The sequence below is a fragment of the Melospiza melodia genome, chromosome 19 (assembly GCF_035770615.1).
Source record: "Melospiza melodia melodia isolate bMelMel2 chromosome 19, bMelMel2.pri, whole genome shotgun sequence".
In the NCBI taxonomy this organism is placed as follows: Eukaryota; Metazoa; Chordata; class Aves; order Passeriformes; family Passerellidae; genus Melospiza; species Melospiza melodia.
This window is the reverse complement of record NC_086212.1, coordinates 12,340,649-12,367,616: the sequence shown is the minus strand read 5'-3', so window position 1 is coordinate 12,367,616 and position 26,968 is coordinate 12,340,649. Positions and strand designations below refer to the sequence as shown.

Here is a 26,968-nt window from a genome sequence, read left to right as displayed (position 1 = left end):
TGTACAAGTACACATGATGCATGAAGTGGCACTTAGAAGATAATGGGGACAGGAATTAAATAAAGAAACGTGGGCAGAGGAGTCAGACAGGAAGAACAAAGGGTTTTTATACACAGAGAGGAACCAAAACTTGAGCACCTAAAGCTGATCTTTACCACATTGAAAACATTGGCTTGGGGAAGTGGATGATGCTGGACCAAGGTTTCCTGGCAACAAGAAGTGAAGAGGAGGCATCTTTATTCAGTGGTTACCACATCTGGAATCTGTAGGTGTGGTGCTGCCCTGAGGTTCCTGGAGAAGCATTTCTGAGTTGACTCACCCAGGAACTGCAGATGTAGCCAAAAGCACACCCAGATGAGACCCTGGTTTGTCCCTCAGGTAACAAAGTGTGAAGTTCACAGTGCTGCTGGAGACAGAACAATACCAAGCAAAAGCACTTGAGACTGGCAGCTTAAAAGCAAAACAGCACCACAGCTCAGCACAAAGCACTCACAAAGACAGCTTCACCTACTGACAGCACAAAAGCTGTGCCATGTTTCCCAAGGACAGCACATCCAGTGCCACTTCTCCACAGAATGTCTCAGGGCAGCTTTGCTCACTGAAAAGCCATCAGCCCTTCAGACGGTGACACTCAGCAGGGAACTGGGCTGAATGCACAGAACTTTGGGGAACATTTTGTTTAGATTGACCAAAAAAAGTGGTAAGTGGGTACATGTACAGACTACTGGTAGTCCCAATGCAGAAGTTTAGGAGATGCTGAACTGAGCTAAGCTCACCTGGGGATTAGCAAGGTTTTTCTGATGAATCTCCAGCTGTGCTCCAACTCCCGGTCAGTGGACTAAAAACCAGGGAACTGCCCTAATTTCAGAAGGCTGGGAAGACTTGACACAGATTCATTCCAGAGACAGGAAGGCAGGGGGGGACAGATACAAAGAACAGATCAGCTGTCAGCACTAATTAGCTGTGTACAATTTAATGCATTTCAGGAACCATCCAGGTAAGCATCTTGCTGATGCTAAAAATAACCTCAGCAAGCTCAGCGTGGGTGTGTGTGCAGGGCTCAGCTCCTCACACCAGACAGGAGCTAAATATAGAGCCAATTGAATTCTGTGGGCGTGGGGAGCCAAGGGAGTCTCCTGTCTCCTCACTCTCTCCAGCAAGATGTGATGCAGCTGGGGGCTGCTGTCAGACCTGCTCATGGCTGCAGGATTTTATTAGGAGTCTGCACAGCACCCATGTGCTCAGTGAGGATTTGGGGTTTTTTTTTAATGGTTTGCCCATTTTCAGTTATGGCCTCTGCTTTTCAGGCTATGGAAAAGAAAGATGTTGTGAGGGATGGAGGGGGGAGCAGTAGGAAGAGTGAAGGAGGCGCAAGTGAAGCTGAGATTTTCTTTTTGGTGCTGCCTCCAGGATTAAGAAGTGCAGATTCCAAGGCCTGAATATTCCCTATGCTCTTCCTTGGTGTCAGGCAGTGGCACACAGCTGGAAGCCCTGCTGTGAGCACAGTGACAGACAGCACTGGCCTGGTCAAGGGGCTGGGGGTTACTGCCTGCTGCCAGAGTTCCTGAGACAGCCTGCAAGGGTAAAAATAGGAGGAGAGGGAGAAAACTCAAGTGCCATTAAGGTCTCTGAGCAATGAGTAAGTTCAGCCTCCTGTTTATGTGGCTTTTGAAGTCCAGGGGAGATGTAGTGCAGTTCAAATAAAGCATTAGAGAGGGTTCAAGTGCATCTGTACATGCTGTACCTTGACAATGCTGGCCTCTTGTCTAAATGGCTGAGAAAGGCTTCTTCCCTTTCAGACATTAAACTCCAAGAATAGAACCAAACTCACTAACACCAATCCCTTGGTCAGGTTTACTTGCCAAACTCCCTGAGTGTGTGATCATACCAGGCCCTCTGGACAGCAGCTCTTGAAGCAGAGGTGCTTCCTTGCTTCAGCAGCACTTGTACAATTAATTATGGAGCACCCAGTCAGCTCTGGGCAAGAGCCTTGATCTGCAGCTGAACCAGAATGAGCAATTTGCTGTCTCAGACCAGCCCACAGCTCGTCTGGCAAGAATTTTGAACACACTAATTCACTTATAAAGGGTTGAACCACAGTTGCCTTTGTCCTGGGTTATTTCCTGGTCTGAGCACAAGCACACGACCCAGAGGTGCTCTCAGGACAGGCCTGGATTGCTGAGGATTCAGCATCCACCTCCTACTGAAAATGGGGAGTATTTGTGCCAACATGAGACAATGTCACTGCTGAGGCTGTAAATTCTGCCAGGCAACAACATGAAGTTCCAAATTCCCACGGCACAGCTGATTAAAGATTGTCTTCTGAGAAGACACTATCGCCTTCCACTGCTCTGTTCTACTTGCCTGGCTCCAGTGCTGGGAATTCCTAATCAAATCTGTTTTCCACAGCACAGGGAAGGCAAGGGCAGCAGGTCAGAGCACAGCAGGCAAGAGAAGAGCAGAGCAGCAGGTGGAAACATAGATAGGAATATACAGGGCCTTTTCTGGGACACAGAGTCAATTCCTCGAATAGATCTGACATAAGTGGCACAAGTGAAACTAGAAATATAAAAATCAGAGCACAGAAAGCTGGAAGTGTCACAGAGCAGTATAATCACATAAATAAACTTGCAGAAAAACTGCTTAAGCAAGTGTCATTGAATAAGGAAAAAGCCTTTTTTGGGAAGAAAACAGTGCACTTGTTTTGCCCTGCCAACCCACCCACCACCAGCAGCTCATGCTCAGCTGAGATCCTTTCCCAGAAATTGGGCAGCTCCCCACGCCTGAAGATCTGGGCTCAACCCCTGTGGTGAGACAAGCAGTCATAAAGCAAAAAGGAAATGCATAAAATGCCAGTAATGCTCTGTAATGCTTCACCTTACACTGGATTATGATTCAGGTCCTTGAGCTCATGTGGGTCTGCAGTAAAAGTAATTACAGAAAGAAATTAATTTAATTTGCAGAGCTTAATCAATAAAGACCAAAGTAAGCTGCTCTGGTTGTCACAGTGATTTGTGCTGTTGTGGGATGAAAAGCTGACCAGAACAAGGTGCTGTAGCACTTGTGAGCTCCTGATAACCCAGGGGTTGGGCAGGGAGGGATTCAGGCATTCGCAGTGCCAGCCCTCACTTTGTATAGGCATGGTCACTGTGTCACTGAGAGGATTTAGGATTATGGTTTTTTGGGTTAGATCTATTAATGAAATTCAGGAAAAATGTTTTCTGCACTGAAAGCCAAGCACTTACTTCACTTAGTTGGAGCAGAAGCCAGATGGGATGGACAGTGTGTATCTGAAAGGCTGTGAACTGTATAAGCACAGTCTCAGCCAGAAAGGGGTTTGGCTGCCTTTTTTTTAACACATCCATTTCAGATGTGCCACTTCAAAGCATTTGAGAACAAAAGAGAGGGGTAAAGTTTGGATGTTGTGTTGGTTCTCCTCCCACTTGCCTTTTACATTTATAAGCCCAAATTTTTAAATTCTAAAAAGAGGGGTAAAGAGATTTTTAAAAATTTTAAAGAGAGGGATAAAGTTTGGATGCTGTGTTGGTTCTCTGCCCACTTGCCTTTTTAACCTAACCAAATTGAAAGGCAGACTGGATATCAATGAGTGTCACCATGACTGTTGCAGTGGATTGCCTGCAGAATACATAAATGGTCACTTTTCCTACAAAATCTGAAATGTGGCTTGGCTTGGAGAAGAAAAACTCCTTAATGTGCAGAGCCACAGCTGCACACACTGTCCCTGGGGCACAGCACTGAGCTATCCCTGCTTTATGGGGAGAGCTCTCAGATGAATCACCTGTGCTTTCCCATGAAGAACTTGATCATATTTTTGGGCTCTCTTCCAAGAAAACTGTGTCTCAGCACATGTGATCCAAGGAAGCTGTAATTCATCCCCTGCCGTTTCTGGTTCACCAGATTTTGAGTTACTACAGTTCCCTCCTCCTGCACTCTGAGCACAACTTCTGTAGCCTGGTTCATTCAGGATCTCAATTCCTCCAGGAATCACAGGCTTGGGCTTGCTGCTTTCATATGGAAAACTGGGTCAGTCTAGCACAGTTCCTGTGGTTTTGAAATAACTTCAGAGAAGGTGAGGGGGGAGAAAAATGAAAGAAATAAATATTTAGAAAACAGGAAGTGGGGGAAGGAGAGAAAATAGGTCAGAACAGAAGGTCACTGATTTTCCTCAATAGATGATGTGCAATTGTATCAATTATTAAAACATGGCTCTAGCTAAGTCTGATTCCATTGCCTGTGCCCAGCTGGAAAGCTGCAGCTGCATAACCAGGTCTTGGGAGCTTCTTCAGTCAGCCAGAGGACTGCAAGCTTCCTTCAGTATCTGTTTTTCAGGATAATTAACTCATCCAAGCAGGCAGCACACTTCCTTGACCTCCCCAGACTCTGGAGAGGGCTTTTTTTTTTATTTCTGGAAAACACTCTTATTTTCTATCTTTTCCTTTAGCTCTCACATACAACACACCAGAGAACAAACAAACAAAACCAATCACTCCCAGGTTTATCAATCCATGCTCATGGTTTTATCTAGTGAAATTAAGAAGAAATTGACCACACCTTTGGAGGTTGAGGACCTCCTCCTGTTGAAAGTCCACTTATGCAGAGGACATCAAGGCAACTGGGAAACAAGAACCAGCAGGTTGGCAAAATCTGAGTCTTAAATCACATCAGAAACAGGTACTGCAATCTAGTTAGTCCATTGTTCTGCAAAGGTGTGTCACTTGGCTTTCATAAAGCTATGCAGAATACAGGCAAGAAACAAAGAGCAGAACAAAACCTGAGTGCCTCACTGCAGGAAAAAACCTCTCAAAACCAAGACTACATGGCTCACAGATGAGCCACCAGTGTCATTTGCTTGAGATGATCATATTCATTAGGCAAATTAAATTCTGAATGAATTAATACTTCATTAGTTTCTCAGAAATTATGTTAAATAAAAATTAAAGCCAGGCCCTCTCAGCAGCCTCTGCAGAAAGCAGCTGGCCTGCTGCACAGAGATCAGTCTAATTTGAGGGTGTCTGCAAAAGCCATATTCTGGCCAGGCTACACTGCAGCCTTGTTCTAATCATCACTGGAGTGGCTGCAGCACTTCCAAATACCACCCAGCTGGGGAAAAATCCTCCTTCTCAAGAGAGGGTTAAACAAACCAGGACTGATGTGGTAAGGGAAGTTTTATTTATGGGCGTAGTGCAGTTTAACTTACAGAAATCCCTTTATCAGCCTGTTTACACCATGAAGGCAAAGGTAACAGGGAATGAATGTGCGTGTGGAAATGCCAAGCTCAGGGGTGATGGGAGCAGGAGGCTCAGGGCCAGCAGGGAGTGTGGGTGGGGAGAGGCCAGCACTGCAATGCTGGGACTTGCTGTGCACCAGCTGCAAAAGGCAGGGAAATGGCTCTGAGGGAGGTGTGTGCACAGAGCCAGGACCTGCCTGAGCCTGGGAGCCACTGCCAGCTCCCACAGCTCTGCCTGCCCTTCCCCACCCGAGCCCCTCCTCAGCAGGGAACAGCTCTGAGGACAAGCACAGAGGTGGCACCAGGGGATCCTTTCCTGAGAACACTCCCCAAGGTTTTGTGTGGCAGCCTTGAGCTTTGGCAGTGACAGTTCGTGTTGTACCACAACAAATCAGGGCTGTAACTTCCAAACATGACATTACATAATTGAATTTGTACATTTTATTCAGTTTTCAGAAGATCAGAATATTCTGTTCTATGTGAAATTTGCCAGCAAATTCTATTTGGATTTTCATGACCATAGCTAAACACAGGATCCTAAACAAAGTTAAGGAGGATCCCAGAAGGCTCTGGGGAAGAGCAGGCAGAATATAAGGATGACATTTTAAAACTCAAATCCTGCCTGTGTTTTCCAGTAAGTTAGCCTGTCTGCGGTGCTCAGTGTCACAGTGGCATCAAGTGACAAGTCATACTCCTCGCCTTGTCCAATTTAAAAAACAAAGGGAAACAGAATTACTGAAATACCACTTGCACAGGGAAGTTAATAAATTCCCAGAGGGGCTGCAAATCTGGTTTTTCAGACAATACAGTTTGCCACATTCTCCTAATCTATCCAACAGATATAACCACGTAGACCAGCTTTGCAGAGCACTGTGAGAGCTGCTGGTGAAAGAACTACAAAATTGATGATTATTGAGACCAGGGGACTCACACTCATACAGACTTTTTGGGCCACATCTTTGAGCTGTCAATGGAATTTCATTTCACTCTGTACTGAGAGCAGGAACACTCTTTGCACTGAAAAACCAACAGATAACCCCAAGAGAAATTTTGAAAGAAGCAAAATATTAAAAGCAAATGAGAGTGCAGTAAAGAGCAGGGTTCAGAGCCTGCTGTGGCTCTGGCCAGCCAAGGTTGGTGACAGTGATGCCAAGCTGTTGGACTGTCCTGGAAAGTGCTGGGCCAGCAAGAATGAGCACAAGAGGAACAGAAAGCAGCCCAGCAGATGGTGAAAGGCTGCCTGCAGGCAGGGATCCCCATCCTTGGGAGGCTGTGTGGGTGAGTGACAGGCCAGAACTGGAAGGTGCTGCCTTGCCAGGGGAGCGTTCCCAGCGAGGTTCTGCAGCCTGGGAGCAGCTGTGCAGCCACACAGCTCCCAGCAGGGCCTGCCTGTCCCAGCAGCAGCTGCAGCTCCACAAATTGCTGCCATTTAGGCTTTTCCTTCAGGGATTACACAGAGTGCTCAGAGAGTGCTGCATTTGCCTTGATTTACTACAGTAATTCAGAGAGATGCTCCTTGCCATCTAGCCTGACACTACAGAGTTTGCAAAAAGTGCCATAGCATGTCCCCTCCTGCCTGGAGCTGCTGGGTTAGGAGGTTCACAGCCCCATACCCCAGCTCTGGGGTAAATCCTCACTGTAAAGACACCTTGCTGAGGTTTATTTGTCACCTCCCAGACTTTGCAGATTGCCACAGGGTCCTTGGTATGTACCTCCAGGTGACAGGGAAGGATGTTCGCCAGACCTCACTCCTATGGGGAAATTCCCAGCAGCTCACACCCATGGCAGGAGGGGCCACTCTCAAATCCTTCTCCATCCAGTGAGGGGGAGGAGGAGAATTGGCACACAGCTGCCAGCCCACACACACACCAATACTTTGTCTGCTCTCTGCAAATCCAGCTGTGGTTTCTTCCAGTGACCCAAATCCCACAGCTGCACATTGCAGTGGCATCTGTTGTAGGGGCAACCGTTCATGGATTAAGAGCACAGTACTGCAGGATCTTAGTGCAGCCCTGAGCATCCCAGGACACACTGGGACACTTCCATCCATGGACAATATCTCTGTTTGCTGCACTCTGAAACAGACCTAGAGCTACAGACAGAACTGACATGTCTCCCTGTCATCCTGTCCCTGTCCTCACTGACTGCCATGGCTGGAATTGCACTCCTGGCTTCCCAGGAAATTGAGTCACCAGCCTACAGACATTTCATTCTGTTCAGGGCACAAAGGTGGCTGACAAGGCAGCCCCAGCCTCCCTGGAGGAGAGCAGGCACGAACATTGTATTAGGGATTGTTCAGACAGTAAAGTAAAAACTTGGCTTTTTTATTTTCTTACCTTTCCCTCCTTTTCTTATTTTTTATCATAACCCAGTAAGCACCCAAAAGTATGCAACTGTCATTAGGATAGGAAAATCTCAAGTCAGTGGCAAAATCTCCCCCACCACTGGGCTGAGATTTGCCTCTGTCTGCTGCTTGTTTCAGAGTCCCTCCTGCTGCTCATGCAGTTGCTATCAGAGTAGATTTTAGTATCACTTCAGCAGTAGATATGTAGCATTGCTTTTGGCATTTTTGTTCTGTGGGAACACAGAGCTCCATTCCTATTTCAGGAGAGAAAAGAAAGGGGGGGAAAAAAAAAAGAAAAAATCTCTTGCTTTACAATGAAATGTTATTAACCATTTTCAGTGACCTGCACAATGTGACCAGGTCATACTCAGCACCTGGTTTCTGCTGAAGACCCTCCAGTACCCATTTTATCATTTTATACCCAGCGTGGATCTCTCCTCAGGCTTCAGCAGAGGAGGGGCACTGGGAGCTGCACCACTCTGTTATTTGAAGAGTGTGTTCTTTCAGCACTTTGCCTTGCTGAGCTATTTTTAGCTTGAAAGTATTCCCCAAACCAGCTCTTTGCCCAGCTGCAAGGCAGAGCAGAAGTGAGAACAAGCTGCTGTTGATGAGAACAGTGCTGCTCACACTGACACTGCTGCTGAGCAAGACACCCATCAAACTGCAGACAGGGAACATGTCTTTGGCTGAACAACCCATCGCACTTTTGCCACCCAAATAACTAAATATTGTAATTCTATCACAAACAGGACAGATCCACTATCCAGCAGCTCTGTTAAACCACAGAGTGGGGAAGCAGGTGGAAGGGAGATGAGGAAGCTGCTGCTCTGAAATAAGCAGTTATCACATTTAAACCCCATGTCTGCATGCTAGTTCTTGCATATTAACTCAGATGAAATTTAAAGCTGTTATTTTATGTCGGTCCCACAATGTGCAACAGCATCCTCCAAGAGTCCTTATGTGAGTGTGGAGAGAGGTATGAAAGCAAAAGCCTGCTGAAGGTGGAGGAAGGATGCTCAGCAGCTGGGCTTTGAACTGGGCCCTGATCTGCTCCCAGCTGTGCCTGGCCCTTCTCCCTCACACCTTAGGAAATGAGACAGGCAAGGGTCAAATGCAGGAGGGCTTTACAGGTGGTGAGAACAGTGATTACCCTCAAGCCTTCTCCACTGAATCCTCTGGCACAGAGCCTGGCTGTGTTGTGGTTTCAGCCCACACAGTGCTCACAGCCCTGTGCAATAACAGACCTGTCACAGGGCAGGGCCTTCAGGGACAGTGGGTTGTGATACAAGGTTCATGCTGGGCAAGTCTGTGGTTTCCATTTCAGCTGAAATCTGAGCCCTTTGCAGGGCTCCTATCCCAGAAATGATAATGATGGACAGCTGTAATTGCCTGGTAGATGAGTGACAACATAATTAACTGAACTCGTGCTGATTTGCAGCTTTGAAAATCCAGACAGAACTAAAGGCCAAACAAATAAACAACACATGTAATTAAGACAACATTAAAGCCTCTGTGTTTATCTGCAGTTTTCTTATTTGGATGCAAAAAATAGTACATGATGGCACAGAGACACAAATATCAGGGGACTTTAAAGAATGCAACTCACAACATTTACCAGACCAGCTCACCCTCTTCACACTGCTCTGAGCTCCCTACTGCCCGAGAAGCTCAGTAACTGCTCTTAGGATGACTCCAAGGGCTGGAGACCCTCTGCTTTGGGGTTGTTCAGCCTAGGGACAAGAAGCTTCTAAGGAGACAATGCTGGGGCCTTCCAGGGATTAAAGCTGGTTATATAAAAAGAGGGAGAGCAACCTTTTCCATGGGCAGATAGTGATAGGTCAGGGGGGAATGGTTTTAAACTGAAGGAAGGTTGGGTTGGATCAGATATGAGCAAGAATATTTTTACAGTGAGGGTGGTAAAACACTAGAACAGGTTACTCAGAGAGGTGGGGGATGTCCCATTCCTGGAAACATTCAGTGTCAGGCTGGATGAGGCTCTGAACAACCTGATCCTACTCGAAGATGTCCCTGCTCATCGCAGGGGTGTTGGACAAGATGCCTTTAAAGGTTCTTTCCACCTCAAACTATCCTGATTCTGTGATCTCCCTGTTATGGGAAATGCTGGCACATCAATTCCCACTTTTTACACGATCCAGAATTACCTTGGGGTAAAAACAAGTTTGTGTCTTGGTGTCTGCCTTCTAATTTTGTACAGACAGTAACAGAGAAGTCCCTCCCACCACAGATTTACTACTACCCATAATTGTACATTGCAAGCAGGCACAGAGCAGTGCGTGGGTGACTCAAAGCCCTGGCACACATCCTCTTCACAGCTACTTATAGGAAGGATGAAAATAAACTTCTTGTTGAATTGAACATGATGTTCTGGCAACAGAGCTGCCTATTTAAGAGGCAGAGCCTCTGCCTCCTGATGGGCAGCAGACACGAGCAGCTTTATGAGAAGCAAAACCAGGGCACTCCCATTTCTCCTCCCTTTGCCTGGGCTGTGAGAGGGATCCTTCCCACCACCTCCCTTCCCAATTCATCTGCAAAACCACCTGACAAGAGGAACAATCAATGCAGTTGCTGCTGGCTACAGCTCATTTACTGATGGCCGGATTGATTGCTCCCTTGTCAGTGCAGGGTCCACAGGCACATGCACGTGTCCAAGTCTACCCAGTTCACTCCTCCCTTTGGAGAGGATCATCACAATCACATGGAACTTACTAACACCAGCAACAGGAGTCCAAAGTGAAACTTTTGGCTTCAGCTACAAACCCAAAAGAAATTCAGTTTTGTGTCAATTGTACACACAGGTACTGTGCAACAGATTCTATGAAAAAACATATTTGGGAAACAGGAGCACATTCTGGGGACAGATAAGAAACCACAGAAACCTGAGCTGTTTTTCACTGGATTCTGCTTGAATGCTTGCTTGAGTCTGCCAGGCAGGTGAGATACAGACTAATAAGAGGAGGGGAGTAGAAAGGAAGGAGTGTCTGAGGTGTGGGAAGTCAGCACAGCCCCACATGCACACAGAGGCTGCAACTGTCCCAAATTGGCCGCTCATCAGCCAGCCTGTGCCCACACCTGCAAGCCCTCAGCCTGCCGTGGCTCTGCTGGGATGCAGCTCCCACAAGGGACAAAGCAGACCCTGCTGAGGCTCCCTGTGAGGGCAGAGGAGGTGGCAGCAGCTCCTGCTCCCAGGACACGTCGATGCACTGCCCCTCTGACAGCAGCCCTGCTGCTGGGACATGCACATCCTCAGCCTGCTGAGCACTCAGTCACCTGTAACTGCCCAGTATGATCAGCCCTGTGTAGCAGTGCTCCCAAGACATTCATTCCCTTCAATGAGAAGGAGAAATCTGGCAGTGTGAAGCAAATAATGATCTCTGATCAGCAGTCAGAGGCACATGTGCAAGTGGTTGTGTTCACAAACGTGACCCTGCTCCAGAGGGGATGAGCCATTTGTGGCTTTCCCCACACCCCAAATCCACATCTACACCTGTGCTCATGTCCAGCAGGATCCCAGCAGGGCTCTGATGACAGAGGGAAGGTGTTTTGCTGCAATTATACACCACACATGCTCACCAAGGGAGCAAGCCAGGCACCACAGCCCCCTGTGAGAGCAGAGGGAGCTCATGGACGTCACAGGACTCCCATGTGCACCTTGCACTGGGAAAACAAACACCTCGAGGCCATGTGCAAACTGAGGTGCCCTGAGAGCCAGCTGGCTGCACCTGCAGGGTGTTCTGGGGAGAGCCACAGGGGACTGAGCTAACTTGCAATGATCTGCTCCTCTCACCCACAGGAGGAACACTGGGAGAACACGGGAGCAAGCAAAGTCTTGGCTTTTTAGAGATTATCATAAATACATGTTATCATCTCTCTGAGTCAAAATTACTGGAGAAAGCATTCCAAAGGTAGCCTGAAAATACACCCAGAACACTCCCCAGGCTTCAAACCATTCAAGAATACCTGCTGCTTTAAGGTTTATGCTCACTTTGCACAGAACAACAGTAACACAAAATCTTTGCTATTTTTGTGAACATGAGAAAGAGCTGTACATAAAAAACTGTATAACCATTCCCTTTTACCCCACACACTTAAGGCAATTACTTTAGTATTATGAGAAAATGTTGGTGTCTGCCCAAACTTGAAACATCTGACACATGTGCAGCAATCTCTGAACTGCACCCAGACGCCCCTTACAGCAAAGTGACTCTGGTGCCTCCCATTGTGCTCAGTTTCCCAGAGGCAGCTGCAGTCACCTCTGAATGCTGCCAGTCCAGCTCCACTCACTGCTTCTCCTGGCATCCTTTGGTTTTAAACTAACAGGGAAGCAAAATCCTGGGCTGAGCACTCTTAGTATGAGACCATGGCAATTCCAGTGACACTGTGGGGGAAGCTGGACAGAGGTAGGAGCAGCCTGCAAGTAACTCCAGCATTTTCAAGCAAGGTTCAAGACATTCCCCAAAAGAGCTGGCCCCACAGGTGCTCAGAGGGAGCACTCCTGCCTCACCAGGCAGCACAGAAATACCAAACTGAGGTTTTCATAACACCCAAGAACAGAAGAGCATTGATTGGCTGTTTTTCCCAGAAGCAAGAAATAGATATCCAAATCAGCTGAAAGGAAATCATTATGGTCACACAACAGAAGTGGTGGACTATGTAAGTGCTCCCCACGGAGCTCACAGTCACCTTGTTGAGGTGAGTCCACGTGGAGCTGTGAGTCCCTGAGTGAAAAAAGAACAGAAATGAAAAGCACAAGACTCACCCAGCCACGACCACGCTGTGTTGCAGCAGTGCTGGAGCCTCCTGTCCATCTCAGGCACTCCCAGCCATGGCTGCTGGGCAGCACAGGAGCCAGGCTGGCCCCAGGTGAGCCCTCCTCAGCCAGGGGCAGGGATTTCACTGGATCCACAGAAAATGAGGCAGGGCTGATTCAAAATCACCTGCACCATACAAGATCCTCTCTCTGCAAAGCCCATGGGGACCATCCATAATTACTGAGGCTCAGGTTTTAGCCCTCACAAAGGCTCCTTCATGGCAGGTGCGCGTTTCATCCTCCAGAGCGTCACACCAGAGTGATTCTCCCCTGCTCTGCAGTCTGCTGGCAATTGTTATTCAGCTGGAGTTTGTTTCCTTTAAATATGAGATGCGATCCTGTCTGGCTGCTCAGTCCCTCCATGCTCTGTTCTGTGCTCTCCGTGGTGTGAAGGGAGCCGCGGCCATGGCGTCCCCAGGCCTGGTGTCCCTGAGGCGCGGCGGCGTTGCCGAGGCCGTGGCTCCCTCAGCGATGGACAGTCCCTTCTGAGGAAACTCACTGAGCCCTGAACACAGGGGTGCTTCTGCCAGAGACAGGATGTCACAGCTATCAGCATCAGGGAAAACATGAAATAAATATCCGGAACAGAGCACCTGTTGCTCGGAGCCCACAGTACGCCCAGGCCAGCTTGTCTGAGGGGAGGACAAACTCACCCAAAATGGTTTCTTGCATTAAAGCTCCTTCAGGAGGGGTGTGGATTCTGACAGGGATGACCTGTGCCCTGCCAGGAGCCCTCAGAAGATGCGTCCTTGTCTCACTCTGGTGGGCCCTGAAGGTGTTCCTGGGGCTGAGGGGCCCCCACAGAGCAGCTCCGGCAGGGTGGGCTCTGCCCTGCAGCAGCCACGGGGGCCTCGCTCTGAGGGGTGAGCGGACAAGGCAGCACAGTCACTCCACGAGTGGTAAAGTGTCACAGTTGAGATGGCCACGACACCCAGAGTATCACCACACAATTTCAGAAGGCTTCAACCCATACAGAGAACCACCATACCACTTCAAAAAGCTGCAAGCAACTGCCCTTCTTGTCCTTCAGCCCACCCTTTTATACCCTCCTGTTAATGCATTGCACCTGTGTGCCCTCTGCTCCCTTTGTGATTGGTCAGTGCCCCTGGGCACTCCATGGCTCGTTGCTGCCAATGCTGCTCACCTGCTGCTCACAGCTGTGCCCATCCCAATGACCCCAAACACACACAATCCCATCCCAATGCCCACCAACTGTGTGCCACATACAGCCCCATCCCAATGTTCATAAACTGTGCGCCACACACAGCCCCATCCCAATGACCCCAAACTGCGTCACACACGGCCCCATCCCAATGACCCCAAACTGTGTGCCATACACAGCCCAATGACACCAAACTGTGTGCCATACACAGCCCCATCCCAATGATCATAAACTGTGTGACACACATGGCCCCATCCCAATGACTCCAAACTGTGTGCCACACACAGCCCCATCCCAATGCCCACGAACTGGGTGCCTGCAGTTAAGTCCTGCAGAAAGGGGATCTGGAGCCCTGAGTGACCCTGGGACAGCTCCAGCCCCTGTGACCCATCACTGTCAGGGCACATGGAGCCCTTCCCCTTCAGGAGCTCCCCAGGCCCAGCCACCCCACAGCAGCTCAGGAAGGAAGTGAAAGTTGTTTCTGGGCACAGAGAGGCTTCTCCTGAACAGCAGAAATGACAAATAGACCTGAAATGTCCCCAGACCTTGATAACAACATTGTCATAGGTTTTTGTCACTTCTCCTTTGATTGTGACTCTCCTTGTACTTGGTGTTTTCACTCCATCCCCACGTTCCTGAAACCCTGTTAGAAATTTATTTTTAACCAAAGTCCGTGTCTAGTCTTGTGACTGTGACGCAACATTGGGAAATGTGGTCTGTGTCTCTGAAAAACCCAGGATAAACCCTGCAGTGCTCTCATGTGCACATATTGCTGTGTCTGTCTGCACCTTTTCCTTCTGCTGGGGGTAAAGCTGAGGGTGTGCACAGAAAAATGGGCACTTAAATGTATTTATCAAAGCCAAAAGGGAAATGGGGTTTAAATAATCAACCATCATACACATTATATATAAATACAAAGCATTCACACAGAATTACAGAATATTCATATACATTTGCATTCTCATTCTGTTAGGCTTTTAATCCCCCAGTTTAAAAGATGCCTCTGAAATCTAATGTACAGATTTGGGAGAATCTATTAATCTCACATGGCAGGGCTGTAATTAAGAATGGCTGAGAAAAGCATATGAGCAGAAGGTCAGGTGGACTTTCATTTGCCGAGGAGCTCTCCAAGTAAGCCATTCTTCCCTGATTTATATTACAAAATGCACTTTATCTGTTTCAAACAAAACCTAGCTGGACTTGTGTAATTTCTGAGACATGCAGGGAGGAGTCCAAGGGTAGCAGGAATTTAAAATACATGTTTAAAGCCTTTAGTTTCAACATCATTCCTGTTTAATCCCTGTAAATTGGGATTATTGCAACTTCTGCTGCTGGAGTATCTGACCCAGAGGTCAGGAGAAAAGCCTTAGGTCATAGAAAGCATTAGGAAAGGAGAGCGAGAGTTAGGTATAGGTGTTTCTGCACAAGAGCTCATCTGTCTCAGTTTTCTGTTGGTGTGAATTTGGTGCAGTTGTTGTGATAGTTCCTGTTGCCAAAGATGAGAGTTTTTCCAGAGAATTTAATTTAAAAAGGGTGAGGAGTTGTTGGTCTGATAACATATGACCACAGAGTTGATGTGGAAGGTACATTGGGTGGGGCTCACAAAACAAGGAAAAATTAGAATTAGGTGATTTTACTGGGTTTTTTTTTGCAGTGTGTTAACAATTATTTCATTTTTCCATATTTGATAAATCATAGATCCTGCTACAGCACGACTTCATAATTATTCATTCATATACCCAGCAGAGGAACAACTGCAGCAGTTTGCAGTGTGGTCCCTGCTCTGAGTATTTCTTTGTGTCTGTAACTTCATCTCTGGCTTGGCAACATCTGCTGGGAGCAGAGGATGAGAATCCTCAGCGCTGCCAGATCGCAGGCTGGGAAGCATCGGGAGCTCTTTCCGATCTGCCGCCTGCATTGTGACATGAAAACCCTCAAACGCAGACTGTGTGTGTCTGTGTGTGTGTGTGTGTATATGTGTATATGTGTGTGTGTCTGTGTGTCTGTATGTGTTTGTGTGTGTGTGTTTGTGTGTGTGTGTGTGTGTGTGTGTGTGTGTGTGTGTGTTTGTGTGTGTGTGTGTATGTGTGTATATGTGTATATGTGTGTCTGTGTGTGTGTGTGTATATGTGTCTGTGTGTGTCTGTGTGTGTCTGTGTGTGTATGTGTATATATGTGTGTGTCTGTGTGTCCGTATGTCCCTGTGTCTGTCTGTGTGTCTGTGTCCCCCCCAGGGGAGGGCTCCGATTACCTGAGATCCTCTGCAGATCTCCCGGTGCCTCCTCGTGGGGAGGCTCACTTAAGTGTGCGCAATAAAATCGCTGTGGCACCGATCATCTGATTGGGAGAGTCAATCCTGAGGCAGCACTACTGAAAAGGGGAGGTGGAACCAAGACACTCCGTGCAGACAGCCGGGCTGTGAGCAGCACACGAATTGCGCTCGGCAGGCAGAGCAGAGCTGGGGCATCGGGGCTGCTGCCTGAAAATCACAGCAAAGCTTCATTTCTGCCCAGGCTGCCCCTGTCAGGATGCGCTGCTAGTGTGACAGAGAGAAGGAGATGCGCTGCTGTGTGTGATGAGAAAGTGAAGGCAGTGATAGAGGCAGAAGATCTCTGTGAAACTCCTTTGATAACCACCTTGAGAGTGAATTTTACCTCTGGAGTGCTGGTTCCAGCTGACTGTCTGGAAAGTGTCATGAAAAGGATGCAGGTTCCGAGGAAGCGTTTCACTGACAGCAGAGCAAACTAGAGGAGAACTTTTACCTGCATTCCTGGCATTCGGGAAAAATAATATAAGAAAGAATTCTCTGCCAGGATTCTTTTTTTTTCCTGCTTCGCGAGTCCTGGAGAGAGATTTTGTACACACCAACCAGAAGTCAAAATTCTACAGACTTTCCAAAGAACAGGCATGGTACAAAATGTGATTTTGGTGTTTTTCCGCAGGCGACTCAGCCAAAGACCCGCTGTTGAGGAGCTAGAAAGAAGGAATATACTGAAACGTGAGTACTTCTTTTTCCTAAAGTATTTTATAGATGTCTGTTGAAATTAGTGATGGCATTTCCAGAACATATTATTTTGAAATAGATAAATTAATTCACTGGGATCATTTTCTGTACCTAAAAGTTTTAATTTTTCACAAAGACCTGCAATTTGAGGACAAAAGGAACTGTTCAGGTTCAAGCTTTCAAATAATTTTCATTCTGATTCCACTGTTACTGGTGTCTGAGAGAGGAATACAATCTGAGTGTCACAGTGCCATGAGAATTGGAGTGACATTTTTCAAGACATGGATTTTCAGGGCACACACTGAATAGCACTGTCAGTGGAATGGCTGGGGGAAGATCCTTGCAGAGATGTGATTCTGTCCAGCTCTGTTTGCTCATGTCACTGGAGATCTGCTAAGTCAAGGATCAGATACTAGAGATAGCAGAATTATTAGAGGGACAGTCCCAGGCCTGGGACAAGTGCTGCCATAGGGGAGTGTTCTCAGCAGCTCTCAAATTCAGGCAAAACTTGCAATTCTTTTCCTAAGTGTTCCAAGGGATCAAACAAGTGATGAACATAATCCTTTCCCTTAAAACTGCTGAATTAGGGGAAGGTGAGAGACAGCTTTGAAATTGTCTCCACTATGGATCTCAAAAGGGAAAATCCATCTGCTATTTAGTCTCTTTAATGCTGAGAGACAAAACCCAGAGTGATGTGAACTATAGGTTGTCATTAAACAAGCATAAAACACAAAGCCACAGAAATCTGTCGCACAAGCAGTGCTGCCCACTCTGTTAGATTTGTATTTAATCATCAGATTGTAATTCACTAGGAAAAAGTCATCAGCATTGCATTACCTAAAATTCTATATCTCAAAAACTTTCTTAGTGATTTCTAGGGAAAAACCCTATGCTCCTGCCACAGAAGTTATTTGGGATTTCATTTCAGTTTCACACAAAGGGGTTCCACAGGCAGCCTGTATTTGCAGTGTTTTCTGTGCAGTTCCAATGCACAGATCACACACAGTAAAATGAGCTCTATTTTGCATGTGCACAGCTTGAGGAGGAAAGGAAACCCTCTTTGCAACACGGGTGGGTGAACTTGGCCAAACTTCACCAGAGAGGCAGGAAAATGCAGTAACCCAAGATTCTGAACTATGTGGAGACAGATTTTCAAGAGTCAGTAACTAAAATCTCTGAAAATCTGTTTCTTTGGGTTTTTTCCTGCTAAGGAAAAGCTGATCTCCACTGAAAAAAATCTGTTCCTTTATGTTTACTTTTTTGAAGTGTGCTGGTTACATCCTTAATCTGGGTTAAACTGACCAGTTTTAATAATAAAAAAGTTTGAATACATTCATATAATGAGCTTAGAGAGAGATAAAGCAGAAAGAAGATAAAGCAGAATTAAAGATACTTCCTGAATACCAGCTAAACATACTGGTCTAGATTTGTATCTCATTTAAAGAGCTCCCAGCATGGAGCAAATTTATTGACTTCTGTTGAGTTGCTCAGGCTTTATACAGGTTCAGCTGGGATCAGAACCACTTCCATTTTATTTACCTCTGCCATTATAATAAAAGCTGAGTATCCTGCATAGCTGTAGCAGTCTAAAAGCCCTTCAGTGAAATCCCCACGACCTCCTCCAGGTGTAATAAGGGTTTGTGCAATTTTGTGCATTTCCCACCATCTTTGATGTTCATGATTGGTACTGCTGGCAGAAGTTCTTTTATGGACTCAGAATTCACATTTGTACAACTCTGGTAAAAAAAGAGAAGCATATTGCAAAGTACAACTACTGTCACTTTAAAGCAAATCTCAGCAAGGTTTCAAACAGTGATTTCTTATCTCCTTTAGGGAGTTGTTTCTAAGATAAAAGTAATACTTAAAGAGCAGACTTAAAGCCAGCACTTTCTTACAATTTTGTTGATTTTCCAAGTCCTTTAACTATAGAAACTCTGCTGGCTTCCCACCAAGCATGAAAAGCAAATGAACTAAAATCACAGCCCAGGTGTCAGATGTGTCCTTGCTGAAGAGAAAGCTGAACTCAAGCCAAGAAGGCGTCTCTTGAGCCCCACTGTGCAGTCCCTGTGAACCCAAGGAGATGCTTTAGTGTCACACAGAGCTCAGAACGAGTTCCAGCTCTGCACAGGCCCCCTCAGCACTGGGAGTGTCTCTGCTGAGATTTACAGAACCAGCCCCCAGCAATGAATGGAGCTGTGTGGGCAGAGGATGGTGATGGGAAAAGCCTCTCTGGGCTGGCTGAGTAATAATGCCTGAGTTTTAGAATCCCTTTGCCAGCATTTCATACCAAATCTCAAGTTTGTTTTCTTCTTTTTTTTTTGTAAAAGAACTATTTCTTTTATGTCTTGAAGTTGGAAATAAGCACTGAACCCAAGTGAACAGAAATAAGTTACTACACATTTATATTTGGAAAAGTATTTTTTGATCAGAAAGGTGTATTTTTGGCCTTTCTTTGGGAATTAGAATCATAGAATCACAGAAGGGTTTGGGTTGGAAGGGACCTTAAAAATCATCTTGTTCCAGCCTCTGCTATGGGCAGGAACCCTTTCCCCTGGACCAATCTCCCTCTAAGCTTGCAGGGATGGAGCAGCCACAGCTTCTCTGGGCACTTCTTTCACTGCATATGACATCATATCTTTAAAAGGCACTACATCACAGAAAATTATCTATTTTTAATTTTTTAAAAAATACAAAATAGGAATATCTACTGTAAAATGGGTGAATTAAACCTGAATGAATAGCTTCTTGCAGATGTCTCTATATCTAAGAATACCCTCTACTTTTGAAAGCCTGTTCTCCTTTTACACTCCTTTCAGTTGCAGACTGAAATAGCTGCTCATCCCTGACACAGCACTAATTTTAGCTGACCTGTTCTCTTTACATTTTGTGCCTTGCCACCGAACTATAATGCAGCACATTATAGCATCTTAAATTCATTTGATTCACATTTCCAGCCTAGCCAGGTGGAGCTGTGCACTTGTATGTTATTTTAAATAGATTTGATTGCATCTCAGTGTCATCTAATGAGTGCAAAAATCAGGGAGAAAAATGCTTCATTGTTAAAAATATCTTGGAAATCCATCTGCAGTGCTAGTGGGTTTTGGAGGCATAGTAGAAATCACGTGTGTGCTTCAACACTGGAAATATCTAATGCAAGAGGTATAATAAACCTCAGAGTAGTACCCAGAGAATCCCTGAATGGTTAAACCTTTTTCTCTGGCTCTGCAGCTTTGTTCAGGTCACGGGCTCACGCCTTAATTTAGTAACAGCTAGTACTGGGAATAGAAACGCCATTAACTCCTTTCCTAAGGCAGGGGATCTATTTCTCACTGTTACAGCACTCCGGGCTATTTTTAGAGCCAGTGTGTAGGAGTTCTCACGGCTGGAATGTTAATAGGCACAACACACAAAGGCAGGGCTGAGCTCAGAGCTGGGCACAGGAGCCTGGCAGGAGGAAGGGGTCTCATGTCAGGGACAGCCAAGGTGCCAGCCAGTGCCAGGGGTGATGCAGCCTGAGGGACAGGGCTGAGGGCAGAACGGGCTCTCCCTGGAGCTGCTGCACTGACTCCTGAGCCTCTGACAGCATGAATGGCTCCAGCAGTATGGGGAGTAAAAAAGGATGATTGATCAGCTATGGAGTGTGTTGATTTTCCTTCTGAAGCTGATCCGGGTGCAGCGTTGGTGTGGCTGTTTCATTAAATCCCCGTGGAGTTCAGAGCTGGCACTGGCACCAGCACGGTGTCCTCACGGGGAGGTGACTCTGTGCTCCAGCTCACACCAGAGATGCACTGAATTTCCAAAACACACAACTGCCAGCTGCTCATTGGGCTCTGCTCGTCATTGCCTGGGACCTGGGAAAACACCAAACTTCCTCATGAGGAAAGTCATCTTCTTTTTTATATTCTCCGCAGAACGAAATGATCAAACGGAACAGGAGGAGAGGAGGGAAATCAAGCAGAGACTGACAAGAAAGGTAAAATCTTGCAATACTTGCTATTAGCTTGTAGAAATTTAGCAAAATTACTATAATATCACCCAGCCATAGAGGTTGTTATTACACAGAACCTGCCTTAATATGCATCCTCCGCAGCAGTGTCTGGTAGCAGTGTCTGGTAATATCAATTATAGACATACCTACCTTATCCCAGCTAGATGAAATTGAATAGAATATTTGCATATAAATTTACTCAGAAAATGGCTATTATGGCATATTTGTCAGCTCCATTGCTGGTAAAGGACTTTTTCAGTCTTTGTAGCAGAGCTGACTCCTTGCTGAACACCAGGTCTGCTCCCATAGTACATTTCTTTTTGCATTTAAAATATTCTCAGCATAAGAATGAGATCTTGTTCTGTTCTTGGAAATCCCTAATGGAATTACAGACCAATATGCTGATAACTTGTTCAGGCTTGACTGAAATTCTTACAGAGGGTCTAGAGCTGGGAATCTCACACAGATAATCTGCCTCTGCCTGTAGTAGAACATCCTCCAGCATCCAGAATTATCCAGAGATCATAACAAATCCATCATGATTCCTTTACATTTTGAAAATATATTTTATCAATCTCTGGGTTAAGATATTTTCTTCTTTTGTCCATGATAAAGGCACTGTGCTGTAGCTCCATTTAAACCATTATTACTCTGCTAGCAGTTCTCCAAATGGTGAAATATTTCCCTGGGGTTTCCAAGGGTTGGGTATCTTTTCATCTTGGCTCAGTGTGCATCTACAAATCCATATTTGTAGATGCACACTGAGCCAAGATGAAAAGAAGCAAATATTGCATTTTTTACTGACTCACTTGTTTTTAACCCTGGTTTTATTTCACAAAACTTCTGAATACAGCTTAACCAGAGACCTACAGTTGATGAACTGAGAGACAGAAAGATCCTGATTCGATTCAGTGATTATGTGGAAGTGGCAAAAGCACAGGACTACGACAGGAGAGCAGATAAACCATGGACACGACTGTCAGCAGCAGACAAGGTACTGACAAACCACAAGGTTCTGCTTTCTCCTTGCTTGGTAATGATACATCACATTCCCAACAGGCTTGAACCTCTGAAACATTTCAGCTCTGTAAACTTTACCATGATTTTTTATGTTGAAATCATACCAATGTCGTAAAAAAGCCTTTTTAGTACTCGAAAGGCTTCTACCCACCCACCCAAAAAGTATTGGAGTATTTGGGCTCCAAATCAAAACCATTTCCAGCCAACAGAGTATTAAACTTTATTGTCAGACGGGAAGTTTTGTCCCACACATGCAAAAATTTCCTCTCCTGTTTCCTGTGAATGCTCAAGGAGGCACAGGACCCACATTCTCCTGAGCATGAACTCTCATTTTGTCCCAACACATACCTGCCATGTAGCTGATTCACAGCCCAATTTAAGTGTCACATTTAGAATCCTGAGTAGTAAGAATAGTTCACCATGATTCCAGCCAGAACATTGGGAAGTTTCAGGAGCAGGATGCTGAGACAGTTACTGGAAAATGGCAAACACAGAACTGTTAGCATGGCTTTGTGCTGAGACCTCAAACACTTTGGTTTCCATCCCAGTGTCTCCCCAGTAAGGGACAAATGGGTTTAGAGGACTCATAGAAAAGGAACAGAGCACTTCTACTCCTGCAGCTGCTCTCCCAAGCTCTCTAAAATGGTGAATAAACTGTTCCATAGTAATCAACAGAATAAGGATTTTATATTTTCCTTGAATGTACCTTTACTGCAATTAGACTTTTCCTGGTTTTACTGTGTCAATGCTCATGTTTCAATTAACAAGGCAGCTCAAAGAAAGTGACAGTTCTGCTCATACTGGTGGCACACATCAGGAAGTCAGGGTCAGAGCTGCACCTCTGCATTTGTGACTGAAAAATGGATCAATTTCTTGGCAGCTTCTCCTAATCTTTAATAAATTTTAACTGGAATCTTATTAAATGTGAGACAGCCATCTCTGAGGTGTTACTCTGTCAGAATTGCTTCTAGACAGCAGTGACCCTGTCAGCAATCAATAACAAATGAGAAGCATTGTGTCACCAATCCATACAAGCCAAACACTCAGCACTTCTACCAGCACAAGAGTGCTCTGCTGTACCCAATACTTGGTTTATCTACCCCAGAAAACTGCTCTGCTCTGCAGGTCTGGGGTTTTGCTCACAAACACAACATTATTTGTTCATGTTTTTCTCTTTTCAATTCCTAGGCAGCAATTCGGAAGGAGCTGAATGAATACAAAAGTAATGAAATGGAGGTTCATGCATCCAGCAAACATTTGACAAGGTCAGTTTTCCAGCTGTTTATCTCTGCTGCCTGCTAAAAGCTCTGACTCCTTGTCTCCTGAACCTGTGGATGGCATTCTTATGTGCTGCATGTGGGAGAATATGCAAAGGGAGGTTAATATTAAAAGAAAATTGGAGCCTTTCTTTTCCTGAGGAAAACCCAATTTTCTGATTTTTTGGGGGGCTTTTATTATCACATACCAAGAAACCTGCAGACATTCTCCAGAGCATCCCTCAGCTGGCATTCCTTGCACCAAAGATTTAAAGATAGGACAAAAAAAATTAAGTATATAACACAGAAAAAATATGATTTTTTAAAGTAGAACAGCATAATACACTGTTTAAAGATCTCTGAATTAAATATACTTGAGTCTGCAGCCTTATCACAAACACTGAAAATTCCCTGCTCAGAAATACAGAACTGCACTGACCGTAACAGGCAGTGCCCAGGGGTAATGCCTTTGTTCTAATTGGATTTGTTCTAAAGGATTCAGCCTGGGGATTTCTGTATTCCCTGTCAGTGCAGTTGCTATTGGAAGGAGCCCCAGGTAACTTAATGACACTTAGTGACACTCCCTGTCAGGAGGAGGTCAGGAGAGAACAGGGCTGGGCTGGTGTCACTCTCCATGTGATGGGAATTCCACTGGGAACCTGGTCAGGACAGTGCCTGCTCCATGTGCCAGGGGCCGTGTTCAAACCCAGATCAAAACATTCATTTCCCTTCTTCAAGAGGAGGAACAATAAGAGAGGCTGATTCCACAGGCACTGGTACTTGCAAAAAGGCATCATCAAGGGCAGAGCAGCTTCACTGCATTGCTGGAATGGAGGTGGGAAGGGAAGAGGGGTGGCTGCAGTTTCAGTCTGGCAGTGAGCTGTACATTTCCTAATTGGAGCTACCTGGGGAGTCTCTCTAGATGATAATGACAGATTCTGAAATTTGTTCAGGATATTAGGAGTAAACAAGCTTCCAATTTACAATTAGAGCTAGGGCATTACATATGATTGGGGCTTTAATTATGGATCTCAGCCAAAAGAACAAGCCTACAGAGCAAGAAGAAAATTTATTCCAGAATCTTAGACTATCAAACATTTCACCAACAGTATCTCTTCATACTTTACACAGCATTTCACCATTGCTTAACTCTTAAAAGAGAAGATCACTGCACAGTGAATATTGCTACCAGTGACAAACTGTGGCTTCATTTACTAAAAGAAAAAACCCACATCAACTGCATACCTGGGTTTGCAATTGCAGTCCCAAAGAAATGTAAACGAGGTACACTGAGGTCTGTACCTGCACTGCAGTCCTGGCACAGGGCTGGGAATGTGGAAAATTAAGAGTTGCTAATATTCTTCAGCACTGTCACTGTACCCTTAACCAGAATGAATGCTCCTGTGGGCTTTAAAAAATTTTGTTAATCTAACATAAAAGAATTGAATGAAAAATAATTTAATTCTATTGCAAAGGGTTTTGAAACATGTCTTTCTTTTCTCCTAGATTTCACAGGCCATAGAAATTTTCTTCTGAGAAGAATCTGTCTTTACTTTTTGATAATGCTGCTGGACACACATCAGGGAACCCTGAAGCCTTTCCCTGAGGTTCAGTGCAGGCTCCCTGGACGTGGATGTGACAGAAGGACTCTGCAGTGAAGCCTCTGCAGCCCTTGGGGACAGACGCCAGCCCCGAGCTCTGGAGACAGAGTCTGGCCTGAGGGGTGGGACAAGCTGCTGAAAAGACTGAAGTGAAGCTGCTTGGAAGAGCCTCCTCCTCTCCTTTCCCAGCTGAGTGGAACTGGTGGGCAGGCTGCCTTGGAAAAGGAGATGTTGTGCATGTACAGGCTTTACCATTCCAAGGCCTCTGACATAAATGGACGTGACACTCTGTCATCCAGTATTACGTTGACAAGACATTTTGAACTTACCACAATTAGTTTGTAAAACACCTAAGTTCATGTTCTAAAAACTAATTTAATGTATTATAATTTCATTCTTTTTTATATACTGTCTAACAGAATCACAGCTGCAAGCATTTTTGATTCCTGTTACTTTTGTTCTTTAATTAAATGACTACTTATTGCAGGAAATGAACATGTTTCCTAAAGCTCTTTTTTTCCCCAGGGATAATTGGGAAGAGATTATAATTATTATGCACCAAACCATTTGACTTCTTCATCAACACAGGGTCTGCAAAAGGATGATCTCAACTAAGGTTTTCCATCTGGTGGAATAGCATAAACTGGTTGTCACTGCACCAACTGAGGCTCTGACCCTCTAAAAATGACAATTTGGTTCATTGTTATTCCAAATTACTAAACTGGACAACCAGAGGCAGAAATGTAACAATGTACTTTGATGTTTAGCAAACAAATGGTTTTAATGCTTTCTTGACAGTAAGAAGAAAAAAGTTACTAAATGCTAATAACAAAGCAAATAGAACTGGTTGAGAAAAATGTAAAGCCAGACATTTTAATAATTCCTGACATGGAGAAGCACCTGAGTATTTACTCAATGCTACTAAAAAATAATTGTGAGAACAGTAACACATGGATAGCTGGGAATCACATGTGGAAAGACAGGAAAAAATGGTGAATCCACTCACAAGACTGAAGTGCTGCCATTCTAGGGAGTCATTCAATGTTAAAAACTTGAAAAAGGCATTCTTGGTCCTGTAGCTTCATTGAGATGATCTCCATGAAGTGTGAAAATAATAAAATGCAGTTTGTCAAAGTGCTTGTATAGACTGCTACTGAATTGCTGTGAGGTGGGGAACAGCCCCACACAGTGAGAGCTCTGTCCCAGCTGGGGATGGAACCTCAGGAACTGGAGCTGCCTCTGGACAAAGGTAGGACACCCAGTGCCACACAAAGTCTGTGTCACTGCAATGGGACAGGGAACTCAGGACTCCTGGGAGAGGTGGTGTCAACATTTTAATGTTTGTCTCACTTGACTAGCAGCTGAATGACCCCATCACTTGATCCAAAGATGTGTTTTTTCCTCTTTATTGTAATTTTTTAACTTGCTGGCTTTTCACAGAAATATGTAACATCATAACTAGCCTTTTAACATACATCTATAATTTTATTATTAATACAGGAGTAATTAACAAGAAAACAGTGATAGTCCCAGTGCAATATACAAAAAGGCTAAAGAGAAAGGAGAGCAAAGTTTCTTCAGCAGAAGAAAGAAGCATTTTCAGTTTGAGATGAGCCACTGTTAACTACAAACTAAACTTGGCTAATAACCCATGTACAGTATGTCCTGTTCAGCAGGGATGCACACTTCCACTGCCAATAAATACTACACAAAACACATTAAAATTATGTGTCAAAACATAATAAAATTATAGTAAGGCTAACTTAGAGCAGGTTTAAATGGCAAACAGTGCCCAGAGCTGTGTCACTGCTGCACCTGAAGCCTGGGGTGGCTCTGAGGGGCTCCATCCTCTCCATGCTCTGCTCCTTCCTCTGCCCTGCTCCTGGGGAGGCACAAGCTGTGACAATTCCAGAGGCACTGAGCCCTCAGCACTGCCTGCTCTGGGGGCTGGGGAGGTGCCTGGACATCCCTGGGCCGTGGATTCCTGCTGGAATTTGGGATCCCACCTCAGAGGGCACATTTGGCTCAGGGGGGCTGTTCTTCCTCCCAGTGGGAAAGGGAGACAGGCCTGCAGTGCACAACTCCTGTCCATAACTAAAAACAAGTTTAGTTTTTAGTTATTATTTTTCCCACGTGGCCTCATTGTAAGAAAGAATTTGGGCCTTGCAGTGCACTTTTAAACCTTGTACAGTTCAGAGACAAGTCCTGTTTCATTCTGATGAAATTCAATCACAGCAGTAGAGAGAAAAGTTTAACATCTCAATGAGTCCATCTAGTGGAGATCACAGTGAGCACAGGCCCAAAAAAAAACCCCAAACCACACAAAAACCAGAAGCTCAGAAAACATTTGCACACTGATGTAAATGGGATGAGTGGACCAAATCATTTACTGGAAATTTCAGTGTAATTATTTCCAGAGAGACAAAATAGCCTTGTGGCTTTAAAATTCTTACCCAAAATATTTGCACAGCAGCTTTATCTGACTTCTTACTGATTTAAAGCAAAATAACAATGATA

At 45.3% G+C, this 26,968-nt stretch overlaps 1 protein-coding gene across 2 annotated transcripts in view; it reads left to right on the top strand.

Annotated features, from left to right (window-relative positions):
* The window catches only part of PHACTR3 (phosphatase and actin regulator 3), a 100,586-nt gene extending 75,001 nt beyond the window's left edge, over nt 1–25,585 (top strand). For both annotated transcript variants that reach the window (XM_063172560.1, XM_063172561.1), the window contains exons 9-13: nt 16,525–16,580; nt 20,498–20,559; nt 21,428–21,568; nt 22,783–22,859; nt 24,357–25,585. In XM_063172560.1, the coding sequence (XP_063028630.1) occupies nt 16,525–16,580; nt 20,498–20,559; nt 21,428–21,568; nt 22,783–22,859; nt 24,357–24,372 (352 nt within the window). In that variant the 3' untranslated portion in view covers nt 24,373–25,585. The remainder of the gene's footprint in view (nt 1–16,524; nt 16,581–20,497; nt 20,560–21,427; nt 21,569–22,782; nt 22,860–24,356) is intronic.
* The last annotated feature ends 1,383 nt before the right edge of the window (nt 25,586–26,968 follow it).